The sequence below is a fragment of the Aulonocara sp. 'chitande type north' Nkhata Bay genome, linkage group LG12 (genome assembly GCF_057382095.1).
Source record: "Aulonocara sp. 'chitande type north' Nkhata Bay isolate Kocher_YH1m ecotype deep benthic linkage group LG12, A_spYH_male_GT1.1, whole genome shotgun sequence".
Lineage (NCBI taxonomy): Eukaryota > Metazoa > Chordata > Actinopteri > Cichliformes > Cichlidae > Aulonocara > Aulonocara sp. 'chitande type north' Nkhata Bay.
Window position 1 is genome coordinate 33939869 of NC_141355.1, and position 26450 is coordinate 33966318.

General features: G+C 41.3%; 2 protein-coding genes across 4 annotated transcripts in view; one reads left to right on the forward strand and one right to left on the reverse strand.

Annotated features, from left to right (window-relative positions):
* znrf3 (zinc and ring finger 3) overlaps window positions 1-16611 on the forward strand; it is a 69798-nt gene extending 53187 nt beyond the window's left edge. Inside the window, exons 1-7 of one of the 3 annotated variants that reach the window (XM_086315254.1) lie at window positions 6296-6332; window positions 6419-6493; window positions 9164-9295; window positions 10122-10232; window positions 11571-11738; window positions 14512-14614; window positions 14696-16611. In XM_086315254.1, coding sequence (XP_086171380.1) covers window positions 9236-9295; window positions 10122-10232; window positions 11571-11738; window positions 14512-14614; window positions 14696-16440 — 2187 coding nt within the window. In that variant the 5' untranslated portion in view covers window positions 6296-6332; window positions 6419-6493; window positions 9164-9235 and the 3' untranslated portion in view covers window positions 16441-16611. Of the gene's footprint in view, window positions 1-6295; window positions 6333-6418; window positions 6494-9163; window positions 9296-10121; window positions 10233-11570; window positions 11739-14511; window positions 14615-14695 lie in introns of those variants that run through there. The other 2 variants (XM_086315253.1, XM_086315252.1) reach the window with 2 other exon arrangements.
* A 1313-nt stretch (window positions 16612-17924) lies between these two features.
* On the reverse strand, window positions 17925-24821 carry coq5 (coenzyme Q5, methyltransferase). The gene is made up of 7 exons (XM_086315255.1): window positions 24630-24821; window positions 22677-22826; window positions 22364-22588; window positions 20540-20646; window positions 20290-20378; window positions 19209-19320; window positions 17925-18782 (listed from the first exon to the last, which is right to left on the reverse strand). The coding sequence occupies exons 1-7, from the start codon at window positions 24808-24810 to the stop codon at window positions 18681-18683; spliced, it is 966 nt and encodes a 321-aa protein (XP_086171381.1). The 5' UTR covers window positions 24811-24821; the 3' UTR covers window positions 17925-18680.
* Between the last annotated feature and the right edge of the window lie 1629 nt (window positions 24822-26450).

Genomic DNA, 26450 nt, shown 5'->3' on the forward strand with positions numbered 1-26450 from the left:
TGCTTCACAGCAGGTTTAAGGGTTGGACCACACATTTTATTTGAATGTTTCTTACTCAGCAGGTTGTAAGTCTTATTGTTTGAGGGACAAAACTGTTTCTTTCATGTTTATTACAAAATGATAGAAAATCTCTGATAGCCAAGCCTGTGAGCTATCTTAAACCAACAAATGGCTAATAGTCATTAATCTGGCAAAGACAAGCAAATATATGCCACCCAGATATTTTTCTAGAAATTGGCGAAGCAGGGAGAAAAAAGCAGTAAAGACCTAACTTGTAAACATCAGATAAAAGTGTGATTCCTATGAACAGTGAACCCTTACCCCAGCAGCTCAAATGAAACCATGATTTATGGCAGACCTGCGCTCCATTGATCGGACGCCATGTGAACATGTTTTCATTTGGGAATGAGCTTCCCGGGGAGTCTCACCAGGTCAGACCTAATAACATTTACTTATCACTTTCAATGCCGCAGCCGCATTAACAGGTAGGCATGTACACGATGCCTCTCGTGCTTCTTTCTGAGTTGACATGATTATCGTGATGGATCACCCAATCTAGAAGTGGGTGTGGGAAATGTGCTATAACCCTGTAGCACCATGTGGCACACTCGCACAGACCCTGATGAAGTAACATTGACATTATGCCAGCAGATTATTAAAGTTGCCTGTCGTCTTAAACAAATTTTAGGGCTTAAACCATTCTTTTATTCAGCGTCCTTACTCCTCAGCACATGGTGACCAGGTCAGCATCCACTTCCTTACTTCACCTCTTATCTGCATGTTGGATATTAATGGCAGTCACTGAGCTCACTGAGTGCTTTAAGTGATTCTTTCCCCTGTGTGTTTACTTTGGGTGAACTGTCAGTTTATATGAAAGTGGTTGAATGGAGAGGAGCTCAGAGGCCTGCCGGCCCCCATCCCCCATCGGTGTGACACACAAGTGGATTTTTATGTGCTCCGTAAATATTTGAAATGGTGCCTTAGACTGCCCTTAGGACTGTTGTAACATGCTGCAGCTGCGAGAAAGCATTAATATTAAAAAAAAAAAAAAAAAAAAAAAAAGGGAGCGAATGGGCGAGTTCAAAAGTTTGTGAGGATGGAATCAGAAACTGAACGGTGACTCAACTAGGGCTGCACGATTAATCGTTAGAAAATCGCGATCTCAATTCATACTTATGTGCGATCTCATTTCCAAATGACAACGATTTTTTTTAAAAAGAGAGAAAAAAAGACGACGACGATTGTACCGCATTTTGATCCGGGACGTAATCTGCATGAAAACAAGCGCTCACTCTTCCTGCTCAACAAATGACAAGGGCGGAGCCTTATACCACGTGGTACAGAAGCTGGCTGCTAAAATTAGCAGGGGAAAGACAACGGAGAACACGTCAGGGACGACGAGAAAGTGACAGGAGAAAATCCGTCCCGGTCAACCACCCAAACATCAATAACGGGAACCTTATACAGCGCTTCCCTATACACGTCGAACTCCTGCAGGCACAAAGAAATTACGGAGGCTATCACTTATCACCTGAACAAAGATATGGCTCCCATCAACACTGAGCAAAACGAGGGATTTAGGAAAATGATCAACACCCTAGACAAACGCTACACAGTGCTGTCCCGCAACTATTTTTCTATTGTTGCACTACCTGCTCTATACACGCAGCCTCGAGCAACGGTGGAGACGGAATTTCAAGCAGTACAACATTTTGCGGCAACGACAAAATGTGAGACATTTGTTGTTTTTATGTTTATTTATTGTTTTTATGTTCAGTCTTACGAAGTTGATGTGCAGTTAATAAGTGCAATAAATATTTATACTGGAAAAGAAAATCGCGAGAGAATCGTGATCTCAATTCTAAGCCAAAAAAATCGTGATTCTCATTTTATGCAAAATCGTGCAGCCCTAGACTCAACACTAGTCAGGTGTTTTTAGCACATCAAGGTTTTCTGAGTGACATTGTGTCCTTGTAAATGATTTCACAATAGCGCGGTCTTAATATTACAGTGGTCATGACACAACAGTAAGCAGATCCGGCAGGATCGCTAAACCTGCTGATTAAATGACACACAGGCCAAAACAGTTATGTCGAATATCTGTAAATAGAAAAACATGTTACGACAGAGCAACGGTTTGTCGGTGAAGTGCTCACATCAAACGGTGGGAGATGAAGAAGGATTAGTTAGGTGAGTAAGTGCTCCTAATCCTGCTGTTTTGAAAATGTCACGATAATACAGCCAGGTTTTGTCTGCTGAAGTTCAGCATCCACGGAGAACAAAGGAGAGACGTTTCAGAAATGCTTTTCTTTCTCTCAGCTGCAAAGGCGTCCAATCAGATGAAGCATAGCCACATTGAAAACTCTGATTTTATTTTAGCTGAATGTAAATAATGTCTCGGCACACATGCCTTCCCTGAAAGGGAGTGAGAAAAGGACATGAAAAAAAAGAGGGGGTGACCACATATGAGAAAATCCACGGGAGAAAAGTATGCCTTTATCTTTTAATAAACGGTAAAGCCAGGAGGCAACATGAAATTACAGCATAATAGCAGTGGAGAGTCTTCTGAAGACTTAATTGCCTTAATTATAGCAGTGCGGAGAGAGAGGGAGAGAGAGGGAGCAGGAAAGGAAAGCATGAGCAGAAGGAGGAAGAAGGAAAAAAACAAGGGAAGCAGAGGAGAAGAAAGGTAGCAGTGGGATAGAAGAGCTGGAGCGTGAGACAGATGTTGCAGGTGTATCCAGGTGTAGTTCGGTTTGCACGTGAGCCTGTGTTTTTCTGTTAAACATGCATTTATAAACACACACGGATGGCTCTGTGTGTGACACAGAGTTAATATGCCAACCCTCGGTCCGTGTGAATGACGGAGTGAGTTCTACACTGAGAAGAGACTCTTTCCAGACGAGTGAAAATTTCGCTCCCTCAGATCTTACAAGCTGGCAGGTTTACTTAGGGATGCTAAACATAGCTTTCATTTTCCTCTGCGTCTAGACTGAGTCCTCAGTGCTTTCTGCTGCGGTTTTTGTTCACTCGGGGACGATTGTACCCTAATTCTAATGTCTCCGAGCCAGCGGGAAGTTTGTTTAGCCAGCATTATTGTGAAGTACCTGTAAACCCCCCCCCCAACCACCATTTTGGCAGGCAGTTCGGGTTGAGAGTTCAGCTGACTTTTGAGCATGGATGACTGATCAAGAGAGGGAGAGAGATCACGTCTCAGCTTTGAGAAAAATATTAACTTTTTGCAGGATTTCACAGTGAGACAGTTTTCGGTTTGCCTTGTTTTTGACCACCTCTGTTTGCCTCGCAGGGGTTTTGTCCTCATATGTTTACTTTTTGATTCATGGATAAAGATCAAATCTTACAAACTACCGTTGGTTGAGTAAAAAAGTACAAAAGATGGGGAATCATGGTAATCTAATATTATCTGAACACTTTATAGTGTTTCAAGTTCTTGATCAGTGAATCTCCACTGGTGAAAGAAGCTCTGTTTAAATATACTTCACTTCAAAGGTGTCAAAAGTAAAAGTACTTCTGCAGTAAAATGATCTTCTTAGTGTTTATTGTATTTTTTATTATAGATGACATTGTTATTCACTCATTATCACAAACCGGGGTGCTTGGGAGTAACTTAAATAACAGTTTGTTGTATTTTATGAAATTACACTACACTAAAGAAATAGTTCCGTAATTACATCACTACATTTTATCATTGTCCACATATTACATATGTGGACAATGTACCAGTACATGGTGGTAAATATACCACCAAAATTCCCATCTCCTTGTTTCTTGAACAATTCACCCTTTAATGTTATATTAGTTTTTATAAAACCCAAATATTGTAAACTGTTACTTGTCAGGCAACTTTCTGTCTTATTGCAACTTTCATCGTGACTTCCTTCCCGATAAGCTTAATGACCAGACCTCTTTGAAATCCCTGTTGAATCTCAATGAAAGCCCACTTTTCTAGTGTGCAATTCATCTTTTTTTGAAAGGTTTACCACAGACGACTTGGTGCTGTCTCAGATTTCTTGCACAATGTCTCGTTAAACCCAGTTTGACTCATTGAAATAAACCGTATTTTAGTTCTGAGCAAATTTTTTAACCGTATTAATCCATCTTTTGGTGTCCGAAGATTGTAATTTTTTTTATGGTGTTTTTTTTAAGCAAGCCAGTTTGCCTGTGGGTGCATTTTTGTTGTCGTCAGGCAAGTCCCTGCACTGCAGCGCGGGCCTGCCCGAGTGGAGATTCTTCAGGAGGGAGATCTCTTTCTTCTCAAAGCGTCTTACCAAGAGCTATTAATTATTAACTGGGAGAGCTAACATCAAAGGAGCAGACTTGTGCTGAATTAAATGGGGGCTGGAGCCTGGCAGCGTGGAGCTGAGAGAAAACTGGGTGAGAGGGAAAAGCCGATTCCACACCGCTCGCTTTTGAACTTTCCAAGTACAAAAGTTAAAGAAAAACGGAGAAAGAAAAGAGCAATGCTAGTTTATGTAAAGGAAGCAGAACGAAAGAGAAAGTTGGAAGCGCTTGTACTTATTGCGTGTTGCTGTTGTTTTTCATGGGGCTTTCCTTCACTGCTGGGAATGATTGATTCAGTTTGTTTAGTTAATTAGTCTTTAATGAGCTATGAAAGCCAGATTCATAAACATCTTGTCTATGGATTAAGCCATGGGGAAATCTAATTAAGACAGCTTGAAATTCAGAGACATGATATGTTTACATTTTCCTGAAGCTGATGTTCACTCAGAGTCAAGCCCCCCCCCATCAGAGGACTTTTGTTCCTTTTGTTTTTCTTCCCCTGTGCTGTAAAATAAGCCCATGTACTGAAAATCTAACTATTCTATACAGTTTCATTATTTGCTGTGAATGCAAATAGTAGCAGTGGACTGTGTAAAGGAATTAAAAGCTGCCAGTTAAGTTGGAAAAAGTTTATTTCAAACTTGCTTTAACTTCACCTGCTTGTTCTTGGACAGCTATGTTAATCATTACCACCTTCCTACAGACTCAGGAAACACAGGAAACTTAAGAGTGTCACGCAAGCATCCTGTAGAAAAGCTAATCTAGGGTAAAGTCACAAAAATGATATTAAATAATGGATTATTTTGAATTTAAAAGCCTTTTTACTTTTCTTCACTCCTCATTTTTACACAGGACCTTTAGTGGCCTGTTTTTACAATTCTCTGCCATCCTATAGACTCACTCATGACAAGTAATTGATAAATTAGTCAGCAATTATTGTCAGTTGAAGCCTTTGTGACATGATGTGCCATATAGCTACCAATTAGACAAATAAAACTTGAATAGCGCACCGAGGGCTTTACAAGCCTTTGATTTGAGGAGTGCTGAGGGCCTTTTTGAGACCCACGGTGGTCTTTCTACTGAACTACATGGCTGCCCTTTTGACAAATGATGTTGAAAGTTGCTCAACATCCCATTGTTGAATGTTGTTACCTCAGAAATCAACATGATATGTTGGGAAAAGAGCAATTGTGCCTCCCCCGCACATACCACCGCTCCCTGTCCCCACTCCGTGTCCGTCCTCCGTGCCTGCAGAGTGGAGCGGTGACACTCTGCAGCCAGTCGGCAGCGGAGTCACAGCACTGTACATTGTCACTTTGATCTTCACCCCCCGTCCCTGTTCCCTCCAGTTATGAAGAACGCTGGCAAGAGCCCAAGGGCACTTGATAATACCAGGATATGATCCAGCCGCGCTCTTTTAGATCATGTAGTGTAGACATCAAAACGCTGTCTAAATAGGGCACCGTGAATCAGGCGGGGTGAGAACGGGTTGTAGGGGAAGGCAGGAGTTAAGATAAAGGAACTATTTTTTTTTCCCTGACGAGGGGAAGCCAATTTGGATTCTGCAAGGAGATACTCAGGGTTCTGCAGATCCAAGCATTTCCTTTATCTTTTGCCTTTAGCAGAACTCTTCAAAAGGCCTCTGTGTTATGACTTTCCCCCCTCTCAGATGAAAGGAGCTCACAGTTTTAACAGCAGGAAATCCATGATAACTTTATTTAACTTTTCTAAACCTGCACAGCAGAGTTGCATCACATGGAGCTGTGCATGCGTTAGTTCCTTATGGAAGTGTTTAAGTCTCTGTCGTATTATTAACTTAATATGGCGCAGATATACGTGGAATGACATCATGGTGGAGAAAGCCACATGTGCATCCAAGCAAATGTTGTCCCCGGCTTGTTTACGTCTCATCTGTTCGATTTAATTTTTCCTTCTCGTTTTCTCACTTCAGATAATGTGTGTGAAGGTTACACTCGGGCAGAGAACTCCCTCTAGTGGCCTTGAGTAAAATGTGAAATCCAACTTTGGGAGTTGAGTGTCTTTATCGGTATGATTATGCATTCCCCGGCTATTTTTCCTCAATATATCTAATGATTACTTTGTTCTGTGTTGGCAGGCAAAGAGAGCGGTGCAGCGGGGAGCCACAGCCGTCATCTTTGATGTATCTGAGAATCCGGATGCCATCGACCAGGTTTGTACACACAGAGAATTACTCCGGCATTCACGCTCTCAACAGCACTGAAACTGTCTAATCTGTCTCGGTCTCTCCGTGAAAGACTCTCCGCTTTTCATTTCTGAATGAAGCTTAGCAGCTTGCCCTGCCCTTCTGGCTGGCAGTGTATGAGTGTGTGTGTGTGTGTGTGTACAAACAATGATCTTTCTATCTTTAGTTCTGTTCAAAAGCACGCGGATCAGCCTCGCGCATTCAGCCATTCTGGGCCTTTCATCTCTCCCAACTTGTGTTTGGAGGAGTGCACTACACTCTGTGAGGACTGAAAATTGATATCCAGGTTCAGCTTTCACTAGACCATGACCAAACTCTGTTGAGCTCACAATTGCACAGGTAGCATACTTTACCTCACCTCCTGAGAGCGTTCTTTGAGTGCAAGTTTAGGGGAGCACAGGCTAAAGTAAGAAAGCATATCTCTTGTCACACAAATCGAGACAGTATTCCTGACTCCCGTGTCTCTGCCGTTAAGAGGTATAATACTCGAGTTGCTCCTCTTGAACGCCTTTGTCGCAAGAATTCTCCTGTGGTATTCATTCCTGCCACACCAGGCCTGGACTTGCAGGGTTTTTTTTTCCCTCTCTCCTTGCCTCTTCTTCTCTGCTGCCGGATCATAAAGCGCGTAGCTGAGAGATAAAAGGGATTGCGCGCAGACCACATGAAAGGCAGCGCTAGGCGGCTGTGTTAAATTCCCCCGAGAGGCTTTTCCAGTCAGAGCAGCCCGATCAGCAGAGACAGGAGTCACAAGGCCGAGGGGCAGGGAGGAGGAGCTTAAAGAGAATTAAGGTCCTGGGGCCAAAATTAGGAGAAGCTTTATAAACTTAATGTACTTGACCTCCTTTTTCCTCTGTTTATACTGTAATGTGGGGCCAAGTGCCACTTGGAGTTTTGTTTTGGGAAAAGTTAAGTTTATGGTTAACTTTGTGCTTGTGTACTGTATTTTTATTTTTAGCTAGTTTTTATTGGGGCATTACTTGTTAAAGGGGAAACTCGAGTTGCAGTGGAATCGTTTCTCAGAGTAAGAGCAGCTCACCAGAATCAAGCGGGAGATCAAAAGTTTCAGCATCTATACTTTTAAACCAGAACATACAGTAATTCACTGGGGAACATGACGACAGCAGAAGAAATAGCAATGTGAATATATCTTCGGTATTTCCCTTGGGCTTTTCAAATTACAGATTCCAACCAGCAGACGAGCGGGAAGAACAGAGAGGGCGAGGAGGAGTAAAGGAGTATGCCAACTGACTCAAAAGCCAGAACATACTATTCACTGACTATTTCCTCCTACTCCCTCTGGCAAACGTGGCCGCAGTTTCCATGTCTCGGGCCTATAGGTCATTTTTCCCAGCTGGGAAAAGTTTAAAACTTTTTACATTCACAAAGGTCACCGGTTTCTCTTTGCCTCATATCCTCTTTGTCTCACACTACATATGTTAATTGGTCTAGAACAATCCACCAGAGAGTGGTTTAAAATTGTTGGAGTTGAATAAAAAAGAACAATCAGTCCTGGGCATAATTAAAAAGGCCTCATTTTTGCATATTTGACACAAATGCATTTGAGCTCAAGGTTTAATATCCACAGACCAAACTTCAGCTCAAGCAACCCTCAAGCAACCCTTTCCATGAACTGTTTCTACATATATAAAAACAGCTTGAAATTAAAACTATAATGGAGCTAAAAAAAAAACAAAGGTTCAACCTGTCCATACCTCCATATTGCAGTGGTCTGCTTTGATTCCAGACAGACACACACATCTCCCCTGGGGTTTGCGACAGGAAGGGGATCTGGCTTAAGACTTTGCCTGAATCAAAACATGCGGAGCGACCCACTGTGGCGTCCCCTGGAGACGAGGGATCCGCTATTTCCACTAATTAAGGAGGAAGGGTAGTTCTGACTGTGAAAGCACAAACTTATCGGTTAACTTGCGATTGACTAATACCACAGATAATCCTCCATTATGAAACAGAATAACCGAGATTTACAAAATAGACTGAAAACTAGTGACCGAGTGCATAAGCTCAACAGTAAAGTGTTTACAGGGTCAGTACAGAAAGAGGTTCACCCACACTTCTTTAGGACCAGAGCTCTGATTGGAACCATAGCTGTCGCCACGAACAACACTGGAAAGCTACGTCCATGTTTTATGGAAAAAAAAAAAGAAAGATGATTTTTTTTTTTTTTTTTGATCATCTAAAAATAACCTACATATAAGAAAGCCTTAAACAGTAACGTTCAGCTAATGTGAGTTTCTCTCATTGTCTTCACACGAGGTCGGACATTGAAGTTATCATTGTGTGTGACATAGTGCTTTGGTGCCACCCTCTCAGTAGATATGTTATTGGAAACAAACTATATTAGTTACTTTATCCCTTCCTTTAACCAGCTTTGTTCTGATTGGCTGCACGTTGCAAGAAGAAGGTGGCTGGGGCATCTGTGCTCATACAGGGCCACAAAAAAACCTGTAAATGTGGAGTTCTACATAGACAGACCGCATTATTTAAAACCTTGGCCGTGCATAACAGGTCCCTTTTGAACACGACAGCTTTCATGTCAAAATTACAAAACCGGTCTAATTTAGTTAGAAAACAAGAGGCCTGTGTCTCACGTGTCTTCTTTCTCCGTCTCCTCTTCAGCTCAACCAGGTTGCTGAGGATCCCTTGAAGCGGCCGGTGGTTTACGTGAAGGGCAACGACGCCGTCAAACTGATGAACATCGTCAACAAGCAGAAAGTGGCCCGTGCTCGGATACAACACAGACCACCGAGGGTAAGTGCTTACTCACAAAAAACCCTCAAAATCGCTCAGTGTAGATGGAGTGCATGTGTGTGGGACAAATCTCAGGCGCATGTGAGGAACTTGGGGATGAGGTGAACATGTTTGTGAGGCCCACGCGGCAAAACAGCGCAGAGAAGCTTTGGATGTGAAGACAAACGAAAATTCCAGCTGTGAAATCTGACCCCTTTTCCTTTCTTCTCTGCTCTTTGCTGCCCCGAGGCCAAAGACTTTTTCGCAGCACTTTGAGAGATTAATATCAGCCGTTCAAAGAGCTGTTTGTTTGCTTGGAATATTTGATAAGAGACCTGCACACTTTGAGGTCAAATAACTTGACATAATGAAACCTCAAGAGAAAGGATTGGTGATGAGAGAGACTTTTCAGGGAGCAGTAGTGTAGCAGTGTAGTAAAAAAAACAAACCGTATTATTATTGCTACTGACTCGTTTAAGCTCTAGTCTGCAGAATGGTCTCAACTGTGTAGTTGTAGCTCGAACCTGTGCAAATTACTGACAGAGTGAGAAGACAGTGATGCACATGGCAAAGTGAACTGGCCAGCATGTATAATCATCCACGTATCTGTTCTTTAACACGCCACTGAATTATGCATGAAGGTCGCATTTTATATTATTTGCATTGAGCGGCGAATGAGTCACAGCTTTGCGTGTTCTGGTCTGCTGAGCAAGTAACAAAAACTATAATCAAATATGTCGAAATGCCAGTAAATGGAATTTTCTTTCTTTTAAATGCAAGTCTTTATACGATGAAATAACCCTTTTAACGAGACGCATGTGTTTCTGTTGCTTTCCTTTTTCCACAGCAGCCCACAGAGTATTTTGACATGGGCATCTTTCTGGCCTTCTTCGTGGTGGTGTCGTTGGTTTGCCTCATTTTGCTCATCAAGATCAAACTGAAGCAGAGAAGAAGCCAGGTTAGTGAGGAGCTCAAATAACTTGAGAAACTGTTTCATAATATGCCAGTCTGTGTGTGTCACAACCAAACGTATGCCCGCGTCGTGCTGAAAACACACCCAGATATACAACGCCGTGCCTTGTTTTTCCAGTCAGCACGACTTTAGTGGGAGTTGGAGGCGTTGCATCAGGCGACAGTAGCTCTGCCGCTGATTGATTTCCCTTCTGTGCCGACAAAAAGCTCTCGGTGGAGGCTTACGTCGGGTGCATGACTCAGGATTAGCATTCAGTTAATGCTGATGCGAGGCTGGCTGGAGGAGCCAAGCGTACAGAGATGTCATGACGGCGCGTAAAACCTGTCGCGGCATTCGTCGAGACAGGTGTAATCCTGCCAGCAGACATTTGTGTCTGCGTTCACAGCCTGTGCACACTTTCCTTCTTTTTATGTGCGTGTGTATGTGTGGCTATGTAAGGGGGTGTGTGTCGCAGCAGCAGATGACGTGGTCGTGACTTCGTTTGGTGGTTAATTAAGTGAACTCGCCTCACACCGAGGGCGGATTTATCACACGTAACAACCATTTCCTTCTCAAAATGTGAAGAATTAATGAACTGCTTGTGGTGTAAATATTGCTTAAACAGTAACTGTAAATCCATTACGTTACTTTTTTGGTTTTAATGAAGGATTCCTCAAGGGATCGTCCTCGCGCGACTCGAGTTAATTAACAGACGGAAAATCCTGAACTTTTAAAGTCCTCGTGTTTTCTGTTTGTTAACCCTGTGATGGGAATTCCTTTCATCCCAAATTCATTGCTCTCTTGCTAATCAGGGTGTGGGTTGTGACCTGGGATAATACCCTGTGGAGACGTGATTTAGTTAAGCCAGAGCATAAATAACCGTGTCTTGTAAACAAGTGATGCACCATCAGTTTAGGCACTCAGTACTATAAATCACAATGTCTGCTCCACACGAGTCATTTAGTTTAATCCTAGTAGGCAGTTCTGTACGTGCCGACTTATCAGTCAACATTTCCTAATAAGTAACAATTTTAAGGCGACGCAAAGCAAATTAAAAGATGAAACGAGGACAGGGAATTAAAACCAGAAAGATGCTCATGCATCAGTGAAATATTGCAAAATGATGCACTGTGTCAGAGGGAGAAGTGTTAAATCATGATGTCAGCCCCCCAAAACGCACACTTGCCAACAGTAATGTGTAGACACTTTAATGGAATTTCTTTTGAAATCGCTCATCTCAGCTTTTATGTCAACTTTGCTTCGAAAGGTCGTGCAAAAGTCAGATGTTGGTCTCAAATGTGCTGCTACCCCCTCTGACACTGTGCCACACCCTCCTCTCCACAGAGCTCGATGAACAGAATGGCCATCCAGGCTCTGGAAAAGATGGAGACAAGAAAGTTCAAGGCCAAAGGCAAGGGACAGCGCGAGAGCAGCTGCGGAGCCTCTGATTCGCTGAGCAGCAGCTCCACCTCTGACTGTGCCATTTGTCTGGAGAAGTACATCGATGGTGAGGTAAGAAGAGTTTTTTACCTGGGGTACCCTGAAATCTGGAAGGAATGAAGGAGTTATTTCACTTCTCTGAAGCTTCACATAGGTTGTTTTTTTTTTTTTTAGGCCGCCTTCGTGACAGACCATATTATCAATCAATCAAACTTTCTTTGCGTGTAGCACTGTTTAATAATAATAATGGATTGGATTTATATAGCACTTTTCAAGGCACCCAAAGCGCTTTACAATACCACTATTCATTCACTCTCACATTCACACACTGGTGGAGGCAAGTTACGGTTGTAGCCACAGCTGCCCTGGGGCAGACTGACAGAAGCGAGGCTGCCATATTGCGCCATCGGCCCCTCTGGCCCCTCTCAACACCAGTAGGCAGTAGGGTAAAGTGTCTTGCCCAAGGACACAACGACCAGGACAGAGAGCCCGGGGATCGAACCCGGCGACCTTCCGGTTACACATGCGCTTCCCAACCCCCAGTGCCACGGTCGCCCCAATGTCTTTTAAAACTGAGAAATTGATAATAAAACTGAGCAAAATGTTATAAATCTGCACAAATAAAAAGATGACCATGGATGAAAGGGAAGAAAATAAAGCAAAGCTGGATTAGGAAAGACTGTGCTGAATGTTGTCTGCTTGTAACAAAGCAAAGCACTTTTATTTGATAACTGCCGACACGTTTTGTTTCTTTAAATCAGATTTTTTTTAAATGAGAATATTTCAAACTGTTAAAGCAAAATGCATAATAATGCAGTCCAGACTAACAGTTTGAGTGACACTTTGCAAAACACCGAAAAGTTCAACACAAACGCAGGACTAATGTAAAACATCTGCATTGAGATGGATGCTTTTAAACGCTTCAAGGTTCACGCAGGCATAAGTGAACCATATGGGAGTCAGAATGCTTAACTCTGGTCGTGCTAAAGCGGTCATCCACCCGCCTCGTTTGTTTTCTTTTCATTGCATATTCTGTTGACATGAAACATAATGCAGTTTTTATGGACAATGGAATGGAAGTCCCCCTGATGTGCTCGGGGACCGCAGTCCTGCGATCTTTAGTGACACGCTTTCCGCTACCTTTTTAGATGTTTAGCTCAGTCTTTCAGAGCACCTGGAGAGATAAGGGTACCCAGAGTGCACTGGATTGTGATTAGGCTTCCTGTTTTCGCATTGTGGCCTTCTTTAATCCTTCAAGGAGTCATTGTCAAATTATGTATCCTAATCTTTGTAGATTTACAGTAAGAGCATTGCTCATCCTCATTCAACGATGATGGGGGGGACAAACCCCAGTGCCCAGAAGGGACGTAGTGGTGTGTGTGTGTGTGCGCGAGAGTTTGTGGTTATGTGTGTCTTCGGTAAGGAGGAGAAGAAAACAGAACAAAGCATGGCGCCAGGATTGCACAGAGGAAGTGGCGATATAAAAGACTGAATGGCATCAAAGCTGTTTTTGAGCAGTGAACCAAGCAACAAAAGAGCCTAAAGATGAGTCATATTAAGCCACACAGTAAAGTATTTGTGGCAGTGAAAGAGTTGTCGCTGGAAAACCAGTGCTCCTAGTTTAATACTTTGGAATTCTTCAAATGGAAAATTATCATATTTAATGGTGTATGAGTAAAAGCCTGCTTTGTTTGAAAACGTGGCTTCATTGAGCATTAAAGTTGCATTTTACTGTGGTGTGAGTATTGTGTTTGTCCCATGATGTCAAGTTAGTTTTAAAAAGTCAATTAGACTCACGATCAACCGATAACAGTTCAGTGTAGCTTTGCTGCCACCTTCTGGACACCAGGCTTCTCTTAAGTTCACATTAATTCACACTTAAACTTTTCTGCATATATAATACAACTGCAACTATGAAATAATACATATAAAATGTGTTTTTAAAGGAGACCTGTTGGATACATGGGAAGTTTCAAATAATGTTATCAGAGTATGTGCAAGTTGTCTCTAGGCTTTGTATGATGTCAGAGAGGATGGGTTTATCGCTAATATGGTCATCTTAGGGACAGAGCTATAAATACAACGCCCCCACCCACCTGCCGTTCAAATCTTTTGTTTGCAAGCAGCAGCCAATTAGATGATAGCTGTATTAAAGGAATCAGGGGAACGCTGGCTTAAAGGGTGGGTAAATGGAAATAAATGGCTTGTTCCCTGCATCACAGCCGAGTATAAGATAAAATGAGGAAATCTTTTTATACTGCAGTCACTCTTTTAGTAACCAAGGATGGACATATGGAGCTTGAAACCCCTGAAAGCTGATTCTGCTCATCAGGATGTTTTCTGTCGGAGAAACGTTTCGTCACTGTTCCATGTGACTTTCTTTCTTTGTGGAGACCAAAAACATTTCTCCGTTGGAAAGTACGAACATGAGCATGCATCAAGATATTAGGACTCCTTTAATGCAATATACATATGAATGACTTATTGGTAAGAAATTAATTGGCTTGAAAATGTTGAAAATGTCTTAACTGGGTTTAAGAAAAACCCCCAAAAACTAAATGACTTGTTTGGGTGTTTGATTTTTTTAATTTTATTTATTTATTTTTTACATTAATCATTTCATTTTTTTTTTAACCACTGACATAAACCAGATATATTGAATGTTTTTTAAAATATTTCTAGAATGAATTATTTATCGGACAGTATTATGAGATTTAAAAAGATTATATCAGCGTAATTAAAAATAAGAGCATGCGTTTGATATATTTCATTGCTGTATTTGCTGCTGTTTGTGCTTTGACAGTGCATGAAGATTAACTGCTGAATTTTTTATTTTCTCCTGCAGGAGCTGCGGGTTATCCCTTGTGCCCACAGATTTCATAAGAAATGTGTCGACCCCTGGCTGCTCCAACATCACACCTGTCCCCACTGCAGACACAACATCATTGGTGAGTTGATGTTCAACCTCTGGTTATGCTGAGGGTCCCTTTTAGAAATGTTTCTTAATGTTGTTTTATTTGTCATCACAGAGCAAAAGAAGGGAAATCCAGGACCAGCATGCATGGACCCTGGCAATCCAGTCCATGGCAGGCAACGAGTGGTCCTGCCAGTTCATTACCCGGGAAGGGTGCACCGTGCTGGTCAGGTGACAGCTTACCCAACTAGAACCAGCATGGACCCGCATGGCAACCCAATCACGGTGCTCACTGTGGACCAGCACCCAGATCCCCAAGGTCTGTACCCACCCCAATCGACGTCAGCCTTTCTCCGGAGCTACCACCCCACTCTCCTGGAGCATTCAATCAACCCTCACCACTGTGGATTAGAGCACCGTGGACCCCCTGCTTACCCTTCACAGCCTCATCATGTTACGTTTAAAAGACCCAAAATCCATAATCGCAACTTCTCCCGGGCAGCCTGTTTTTCGCAGTATGAAACCATGTACCAGCACTACTACTTTCAGGGGCTGACTTTCCCTCAACCTCCTGATGGTGGCCAAGGATCTGCTGTGCCAGGGCAGCTTGGTGGAGGAGGGGTCCACAAGAGCCACCACAGCAGGGCTTTTCAGCAAGGGCTGTTGTACCCCACGGTGGTACACATGGCACCTGCGTCTTCTTCAAGGATAGCTGATAATGGCAGCACTTCTGGCCTTAGCTGCTATCACGGGCACCGCTCAGTGTGCAGCGGCTACCTCGCTGACTGTCCTGGCAGTGATAGCAGCAGCAGCAGCTCTGGCCAGTGCCATTGTTCCTCCAGTGACTCCATGTTGGACTGTACTGAAGTCAGCAACCAGGGGGTCTACGGTAGCTGCTCTACTTTCCGCAGCTCACTGAGCAGCGACTACGATCCTTACGTTTACCGGAGCAAGAGTCCGTGTCGGGGCTCCGGGGGGGAAGCGGGAGCTACGGCTTGCAACACAGTTTCAGCTGAGGACTCATCTTCCCCTGCACCCTTGGGACATGACTGCCTCCAGCTCCCAGCTGGAGCTTCAGGATATAACACGGGGGACCATCTCTCCAACTGCAGTTTGGAGCCCAACTATAGCAGTCGCTCATCACTGGAACCCAGGGAGAACAGCAAAAATAGTACTACCTCAGCCGGGGCTTCAGAGGCTGCCGGAGATGACAGGGGACAGGGGGCACAAGAGGAGTCGGGGGAGCTCGGGGCCGCAGCCTGTAGCTGCTGTTTTGAGGTGCTTCCGCCCAATGTTGAGTGCAAAGGGCAGGACTTGGACCAAGCAGGGCGTCTTGCCTCCGAACGCTGTCACAGGGAAATGGACTTCCAGGGGTCAACCTCCAAGAACTACTTTGCCTCTGAGCAATTGTGCCCTTCCTCTGAGCAGGTGAGCTATGAAGGGCTGCCTTGCTGCTTCTACAAAGAGATGAAGGTCCACAGGGCCACAGCAGGGCGTTATACTGAGGACTACGCTGTTAATGTGCAGTATGCACACGCAGACTCAGAGGCCTGCTCAGGACAGGGCTGCTGCGAACTCAACCAGAGAATACCCATTATTCCTGAGGACACAGATTGTGAATCGGGTACAGGGGCAGAGACCCAGAGCAGTTTATTACCAGTCAGTGTCACAGTGGAGACGGAGTTGCGGACAGGGGAGCAGCGTGAGCCCACGGACAGGTACTTCACCTCAGGACAGTTTAGAGGTCACCCATACCTTCAAGAGGAGGAGACCAGGGCTTTGTTTCACCCTCAGCTCTCTGCAAGCCCCACTGTACTGGGAAGCAGTACTTCAACATATGAGGGAGGTTTGGGCATATGAACCTGAGTCCTGAAAGAATGGGACAATGTATGTGGTACCGTGTCAGTCAATCATTGAAACCCTCAGTTGCCTTGTTCTAGCCTTGCTCTCTGAGCACTGAATGTTATCATCTTAGATTGTGTGGATTTCTACTGAAATGGCCTGTCATTCATATATATATATATATATATATATATATATATATATAGTATTAAGTTCATTCCTGTGGCCACAAATGATACTACACACATGGATGGAGGTTGTTAACTGAAAATTCAGTTGGGTTGGTATTGGCATCTATTTGAAGACTTCCTGCTGCCATGAAGGGTTTGCAATCTGGGCCCAGTTTTTAATAAAATCTCAACTCAGTTTTGTTTTTATGTGCCAGCTCTAGAAATCTGACTTTTTTTTTTTTTTTTTTTACACATAAGTACACTATCCGCATCTACATATACATTTTGCATATTTGTGCACATGACCACTGCCTTTAAAGCTTCATCCACCAAGTCAAGTAGATTTTATGGACTTAGCTACCAATACCAAAACAGAAAGACATGATTGTTTTATTTTAAACTGTTTTCAAGCAGGGAAATGGGTCTTTCTAGGTATTTGTGACCCACTCATTTCTCCATGGAGAAAAAAAAAAAGCTATGTATAACTACAGAAAATTGCATAGAAATGTGAATGCAAGGCTGACACTGGTCAATACACAGAATTTGTTTTATGCATTGCATTTCTGTCCAGTTGTGGCCTACCTGTATGAGAGATGCCAGAGCAACGTGGCAAGCCTTATGCTGGGCTGGGAAGCTATTTGTAGCAATATCTAGACACTGCACAGGTTTTCGTTAAACTTCAGACCAGAGTGAGTGTCTCGGGGTCAATAGATTCAAACATAGAGTGTAGCACTCTACTTAATGTTTGGAAGCCCTTAAAAGTGTATTTTTTTTGTCACTTACCCGATTTCCACAATGAAACATGCTCTATTAAATATCTTTAAAGGTTCTAGCATGTATCAAAAGGCCAAAGGAAAGTAGCTGGAAAAGACTCATCTTTTAAAAGGGTTCCTTATTTGTACTGTGACTTTTCTTTTTGAATGATGCAGTTATAAGTACCGCAGTGTATCCGTTTGAATCGTGCTGTGCATAATACATACTTGCGATATCATTGCTTGTCATTCATGCCTTTCTGTTTGTCCTGCAGACTGTTTTTAATACTGTTTCTATGAAATATACACATTCTCTACACAGAGGAAAACCTGAAATAACCCTATTTATAAGTTAACCCAGTGCTGTAATCAAGTGAGAATCTAATCTTGCCTTTTGCATAGAGATATGTACCTACTGCAAATATAACATTTTGGGGTACTTGAGTCACTATTTAAGTTTTTTTTGTTTTTGTTATTGTTTCTAGCACTTAAGATTAAAAAATGTGTACAAAAATTAATATTTTTTAAGAATATAATTATTTTCTGTCATTACTATTACAAATGTTTAAAAAAAAAAAAGGCTAGAAATCAATCTGTATATTTCTGTACCTGTATAGCAAACACATTTCATAAATGGAAATATGTTCTCTGAATATTTATTTACTAATATATTTATCTTTAAGCCATGTCTTATGTTCCGAGTGTATGAACATTTGAGTTGCTTTTTATTTTGAGGAAAATCACTAACATGAGACTTTGTATATACATGGTAATTGCACAAAAGACGATTAAATCTTCTCTGACCAAAAAACTGATTTTAAAACTTTAGTACCATACAGTTTTGTAATTAAAGTGTATAAAGATATGTAAAATATACAGTTTTATTCAAGTAACTAATGTTGTGGTGTCCTGCTTTTCATCATGTGCACTCTATATTAATGTTTTCTTATTTTGTGCAAAAAGTCAGTGGTTTAAATTCTAAGAGCTTCATTATAAGGAGTAATTAATGTGCCTTTTGCAGCTTTGGTAATAATCCATTTGGATATTATGATTAGCTTTTTTAGCTTTTATTCATCACCAAAACACATTACCAAAAAAAAAAATCATCTTGTCATTTGTACAAGTACACATACAGTGAGATCTATTAAGAGCAGTTTTCATAATAATTCCTCTGGATTTCATAAATGTTCTCTGACCTTTGGTCATTCTGCAATGAGCAGATGGAAGCCTCAAGCTAGAAAACTCAAGTCTGAAAAATCTGTACAGTCATACTGCAGAGACGCCTGAAACTGACTTTACTTATTCGATATTTTACAGAAGGCATTCGGAGTGCATCTCACAGCTTGAAACCAGAGTGAAGAGCCACAACTCCACCTGTGAAATTGTAGTATTGCACACAATAGAAACCTGCATCTTCAATCATGGATTTGAACTCCTCCTGCAGAGGAAAAAGAACAAGGGGACCAATGACTAACAGTGAATCCACAAAGTGACAGACATGCACACAGCAGTACAGTGTGAATACATAACAAGCTTCAGCTGTTTCTTTTCCAGAGTGGATGTTTAATACTGTGACTGTGCATATAGATCCAATCAGTTGATGTGCACTAAAGACACTGTAACCTCATTTAAATGCTGTCAATTTTTTCTTAGACTAAAAGAGGGTTTAGAAATGTGACAAACAGTGCCAGTACAATCGAGTACTCGGATAAACAAATTCACGCCATTTATCATGAATCAAATCTCTCTTTCAGAAAAAATTATGTGAATGAAAGATCTAAGAAGGGAACTTGAAATTCAGAACTGTAATCAAAGTAAGCGCAGCAATGACAGAAATAAGATACAGACCATAAATCTGCCTTACCTGGCTGGGGAACTTGCGGATGCTCTCTACTAAATACTGATAAGACTTCCAGTCTCCAGCAATAACCTCTCCCAACACTGGGATTATCTGGAAACTGTACGCATCATAAAGCCTGAAAAAGAAAACGGGAATCTCTCAGAACTAGAACCCAGTGTTAGTCTCAAATAACTCCCATAATTACACATTTCACTGAGCTCCTGGACAGTCTGAGGTGCAGCCTGACAGAATTGGATGCATCAAATCATGTCAGGTAAGCATGGGGCTACTCAATAGTATCACTTCCTCCAGGAACTGCCTCGATACTCTCGCCATATGAGACTGAGCTTTTTCGTCACCAGGGGGGAGCCAGGACCCACTGCAACAGTGTGAGGTCTGACACTCGTTTAATCCTGATACCTAATGGCAGTCAGGGTATCTATCATTGGAAGTAGTGCAAGGACTTGGTTTGAGTAGAGTCCATGCATGAGTGGCCTGGGAGATGAGGGCTACTCAGGTGGGCAGGGGTGATTGTGTGTGTGTGTGTGTGTGTGTGTGTGATTAACAAACCCCTCTGCTACTTGCTGTTACTTGACCAGATTTATTTCACAGATGTTTAATAAACATTATCCTTTACTCTTGATTTATATGATTTTCCAGAGTTCATTTGTGAATATCATGTATTTATACTTTTCAATAAACTAAAACCTCTAAATCACATGCAATCACAGTTCTAGTGCCTCATTTCACTTTGTGTTGAAATCTGTTGAACTTTAAGTCAACAGTCTGCAAGTCAAACTGATCATTGATCAGCTGATGATTCTCAACTTCTTTTTAAATATCCCAAAACTCCATTTCTACTTAAGTGCATGCATACTATCTTAAAGAGAACCAGAAGAGGGCAGCAAGAGCTCATTTAGTCTGTTACATCTGCAGTTTCAGAAAAAGTCAACTGACTTGTAATTAAGCAATATTCATCACATTATATAAACTTATAAAACCATAAAAGCATCTCTTATAGAGAAAATGAACATTTCAGCAAGACTATTTTTTACAGTATTGATTTATATTACATATGCACTCAAGGCCATCATCTCCTCCTCACCTTACTAACAGGGGATTTGTCACTTTGCTGAACTCTAAGCACATAAACCTGCCGCCAGGTTTCAGGACCCGCAGAGCCTCCTGCAGTGCCTGAAACAGCCAGTTATTAATTTAATGTCAAAGGACACAAAAAAATGTTACTCTAAAAACACAGCTGCTGGATTCATCTCTTATTTAAACTGAGAATAAATTAGTAAAAAATAAAATTTAACTGGAAACAGAAAATAAAAAGACCGTTAAAAGTAACTTACCTGATCTATATGAGTAACGTTTCGAATGCCGAAGGCGATGGTGTATATATCGAACTGGTCGTCATCAAAGGGCAGTTCCTCTGCGTCGCCAACCACCCATGATAGACCTGATACAAAGGAAAACGCAAACAAGCATGAATTCTGTGGGTTATTGGCAGTTTGCAATTCCTCGTGACAGTTTATGCCAATAGCTCCGCCATAATTACAGTGTATCTGTTCGGGTCATGCATGGCTGAACAGAAATCTCCCACACTTATAATTAAACTGTTTGCATCTCCTGTATCCTGTGTGTCGTTCCCACCACCATGACTTGCAGAATGTTTCAAGCTGAATAGTGGCACAAATTTAATTTACATTTTGTTTTACTTGATCTAAAAGTGTTTACAGTCAAGTTGCAGTGTTTCCACCACTAAAGCTGGATGCTTATATCTGATATCAGTGAACGCAGGTTTTTTTCTTTAAACGCATTTCCGTGCATACGTCTCCTCCGCTCTGGTGTCAGGTTGACATTGTTGTCAAGATTTCACAATCAAATAACTTTTTTCCACTGACGTAAGCCAGGTATACACTGCAATTGTGGCTGTCCCACAAGAAAGACGACCAACGTGAAGGAAATGCTCCAAAACGCAGTTGTACGTAACAGCGAGTTGCCTTTTGTAACAAACCAACCAGTATGATGCAGAAGTTTGGTCTGTACGATGTGTTCAACTGTTCCGGCTCCAGAGAGGATGCAGGTGGGATAAATATCTCAGGAATCACCACCTTGCATCGGAACATGCAATTAAACACGTATAATGATTGGATAGCGTTCTCGAACAACTCCTTTTCCCCATAATACAGTGTCACTGCTGGTGCTCTACCAGTTCTGCATGGTTTCTTTTGAGAACCAGACGATATTTTGACAGGTTTGAGAACCGATTATCATGTAGAGTTACAAGCAGAAGGTAGGGGAATTTCTGTGGGAAGGAAATGATGAAGAGAATCTCTGAATCATTGATATTTTTTTTTGTTTGTTTTTTTAATTGTGACTTAGCCCAAAAGCCACTAACAACTCCAGGTTCAATTTTGGACCACAGCAGTGGTAAACATTTTGGCACTGGCATCAGTCTTTTTTTGGTGGAATTGCATAGAATCTGTCCTATATTGGGCTCCACAGATCCACAAACAAAACTTTTGCTTAACTACCACAACGATCAACTCAATACTGGCATCACTGCGGAGAAGAACAAACCCAAACAGACATTTCTGATTTCAAGAAAGGAGAAAATCTCATTGAGCTGTGGTAGCAAAAACTTCATCTGTATATGTGATCTACTATTTTAGCTATTACCAGGACCACATTTGAATGAATATTTGAGGAACTGCTGCTATGCATCAGACCCAATGAATCAGAAGGTATGACCTTTGGAAACTGTGCACCAAACCTCATTTCTACAAGAGCCATTTCTGAAATCTCACAGACTGTAGGCATTTCAAGTATTATCTCCAGGCTGATGACAATATGTTATAGACATATTAGTGACACTTTTGCACATCTTAAATTAAAAAACAGTATTTTCCACATTAACCTTTTGATTCTGAATGGTTAGTTCTCCTTCTGTCAGACACAAAGCCAGCTTTCATCAATGAAAAGCTGTTGATTTCTCAGTTATAATGCATCTGAGGCTACGTGACACAGCATACATTGCCAGTTTCCTTCAGAACAACTCAGCCAAAGTGAGGCTAAGGCTCCTATTACTGATGAGATCTGTACATGCACAGAATCACAGGGACCGAGTATCCAGCTTGAAGACACTTGAAGCAGTTTTGCATTTAGAAGATTACCAGCAGTGATGCCCAAGCTCTCAGCCTTCTCCTTTCCCACTTTGAGCATCTCTTTGTTGATGTCACAGACAACAGCCGTTGACTCCCGGGGCCCGTCCGTCTCTATCGTGGAGTAGCTGTTGGAAATGTCCTGCAATGACAGCGTCTGGCCGAAGCGTACCGCCCGCCTCTGTTGCCGCTCCCGCTGAGAGCGAACGTACTCCAGGAAACGGAAAGAAATGTCACCTGAAGATCATCACAGGGAATACAGATGTGTATTGCCAGTAGATGTTTCAGTTTGATGTTTCGCAGAAGCGCACACAAACGGTTTTACCTGTTCCACCCGCCACGTCCAGGAGCCGAGCACCAGGCTGCGGATGCATCGCATGCAGCAGCATGTCCTTCCACAGTCGATGAATCCCCAAACTCATGGCATCATTCATTATGTCATACTTCTGTGCCACATTCTCAAAAACTTTATATACTGAAAAAGAAAAAAAAAACAATAAGAAAGAGGTATAGAATAGGGGTAGGATTTATGACGTAACCTATAATATTATCATAGCTACCCTGGACATCAAATATGACATGATACAGTGGTTTAGTGATACAATGCAAAATAGTCCATATATGAAATATCAGTAATCTGTGCAAATGAAATAAAAGAATATCCCCAAAAAGTTTAGAAAGCAGAGCGTTAGTGCGTATGTGTATCACAGTTATTCGTTTTAATGTAGCAGCTCAATGTGAGTGAGTTCCTCCTTCACTTCAAGGTTTGCTGCAAGAGTCCTGACAGCGACTAGAAAGAGAGAGCAGATTTCTCCTGTTTTGGCTTCCCTTCATTGGCTCCCTGTTAAATCCAGAATTGAATTCAAAATCCACCTCCTCACATACAAGGTCTTAAATAATCAGGTCCCATCTTATCTTAATGACCTTGTAGTACCATATCACCCTATTAGAGCACTTCGCTCTCGCTCTGCAGGCCTACTTGTTGTTCCTAGAGTATTTAAAAGTAGAATGGGAGGCAGAGCCTTCAGTTTTCAGGCCCCTCTTCTGTGGAACCAGCTTCCAGTTTGGATTCGGGAGACAGACACTATCTCTACTTTTAAGATTAGGATTAAAACTTTCCTTTTCTCTGTATCTATTATTGTGCGATCTACTGTACAATATAAAGCGCCTTGAGGCGACTTTTGTTGTGATTTGGCGCTATATAAATAAAATTGAATTGAATTGAAGGTCATTTTGTGTATTTTTTATTTTTACCCTCAATAATATGGCAAGCTAATGCACAAGGAGTCAGGAATTACTGACTGCTACAGAGTTGTTATAGTTAGTTTTGTATTTTCTAATTAGATTTTTTCTTCATTGAACTTTTAGTTTTTAAATTCAGTTTAGTTTAGTTATTTTCCAAAGTGGATTTCCTTGTTTCAGGTCTAGTTTTTATTTATTTATTTATTTTAATAAATGTTTAGTTTTAATTTAGTTGTTAGTGTTAGTTTTAGTCCTTTAATTATTATTGTATTAAAGGCATGTATTAGAGGCAAGATTTAGGAAAATTAGTGCAGATATTACAATAAAAACTTATGACAAACTCATAGTGTGTCATAGTATTGTAGACATCTCAATAATAATATAATGTCTTTCGGTGACTAGCAGGCCAAGTTACCAAACTAACAGACACTAAAACTAAGGCCATTACCTCTACATTTTTTTTTTAAGTTTAGTTTGTTTTCACATCTAGTTTCAGTTTTTAGGTTAGTTCCAGTTGACTGTGATAAAATTGCTCTGCTAAGTCAGCCCAGGTCAAAAGTTTGGGAGACTTTTTGGAATTTTGGAGAGTTATAGAGGTAGGTAGGGTTGGGATGGTTTCACATGTGCAGACATCCCATGTCTGCACATGTGAAATATGATGAATATGAATATACTGGGTATAAGATGTTAAATATGGAGCACCCAGGCAGGAGGACAAGAGGAAGACCACAGGGAAGCTTCATGAATGTTATGAAGGAGGAAATGTATATGGGCTGGTATGACAGGATGCTGTGGGATATTAAAGGTGTCACTATGAAAATAATCATAAATAAAGTTGACGGCATCGCACTTTAAACACTTAGAAGTTCACTGAATGTTGCCTCAGACATAAATGGTTAGCCGAATTGTCTAGCAGTTCCTCACGACTCTAAAATGACCTCATATCGCGTGCTTCAAAGTCTGTACATGTCTAGAGAGGCAACGAACTATTAAATGGAGAGATTTTTATATGAAGACTGGCTCCACAGTCGCTCACCTCTTTTCGCCTTCTCTGCTTCCGACACGGTCTCAAAACCAAAATGCGTACTTCTTTCTTCGGCTGATTCGCTAAAACATCGACAGGACGGCCGAGCAGAAACCCCGGCGGCTGTAACGGTGATGTTTCTGTGAGAAAGTCGGATCGCTTGACGGACAAGCAACCTCACGGACGCCGCCATGTTGCCTGACAGTTATGTCACGGAATGTCGTCATTCGTAGGCGACAATGTAGTCTTTTTTTCTAAGTAGCAATATTACAAAAATCTAAATACGTTAGTAATAATAATAATAATAATAATAATAATAATAATAATAATAATAGTTTAATGCAGGTTTTGTGAAATTTTCATGTAACACAGGTGAAGGGAAACTTTTATGGTAGCTGGCCAGGCTACATTTTCTCTTTAGCTGCATTTTAGTGTCCTGTGGGGTTCTCCATGCAAATTGCTTTATTGTATAAATTGTATCAGCTAAACCTTTTTCATGGAAAGGATATTGTATCAGAGTGTGTCCTTGTAGTACAGTGTATTAAATATTTGATATTAGATATTTTTTCTCTACGATATGTTTTTGGTTACTTGCTTAAAAAAAGGATATTATTACTCAAATAAGAATCATAACTGTAGGTAAAAATCAATGATACACTCACCGGCATAGATGTGGCATAGATTCAACAAGGTGCTACAAACATTGATCGGAGATTTTGGTCCACATGATACATGATACAGCAGCATCACAAAGTTGATGCAGATTTGTTTGTTGCGCAACTATGATGTAAATCTCCTGTTGTGGTCTAAATCTAAAATATATAGAGACTGTTGATAAATATTATAAAGCTCAAGATTTTAATTTATTTGAAAGCTTGTTTTATTGTTTTTGTTTCATGACATTGTTCTGGTTAGCAAGGCCATTAGGGGGGTTTCATAGTTGACGTTATGCAATCAAACAATTACTGTGTGACCAAAATTTTAAAATAAAAAACTTTATCATAATTTCATTTCATTCACTGAGAAAATATTATTATCCAAGAAGACACAAATACGAAGAGCTGGTTCGGGTTCAGGTTTTTAGGCCTTTCTCAAAGGTCAGTTTGCCAGGGAACTAAACCTCGCAGTATCCATTCAACAGATGAATCAGTGATTTTACTAAATCTGCTTGGTTCTTCTTTTTTATTACTTTTTGTATAAATCATCAGGGGTGAAATGTAATATTTTACTTTTCTGTTGTTGCTCCTAAGTTAAGCTCTTCTTGCCTACTGTGTGTTCTGTTTTGGGATCGCTATTGTTTCTCTTATATTCATTCCTTCTTCAGCACATTTTGAGCATTTTTAAGTTTGTCTCTTATCACTGTTATGCACATGGCATTATGCACATGGCATTCAGTAATACATCTCTTTTAAGTCTGCAGATTTTTCAGAGGTGTTTAGACTCTATTAAAAGTGGTTGAAAATTGTCTCTAACTTAATGAGGAGAAAACAGAAGTCCTTGTTTGTGCCCCCAACAAATTTATGCAGAAAGTAATGGTGACTAGTTCATCAGGAACTTCAGAGTATGTTTTGAGTCAGCTTTCATTTTAGACACTCTGTCTCACTCTTGCTTCTATCATTTAGGGAAAATTGTTAAGTTGAGCTCAGTTGCGTCGCGCTTTGAGCTGGAAATTGGAAATCATCCTTTTATTTCATCATGTCTGGATGATTGTAATTCATTGTTCACGTCTCCTATGAAATCTTAAAGCTCGTCTGCAGGTTGTTTGTACTTACATGTCACACCTTTAAGGTGCACTGGCATCCCATTAACTTTAGAGTTCACTTTAAAATTCTG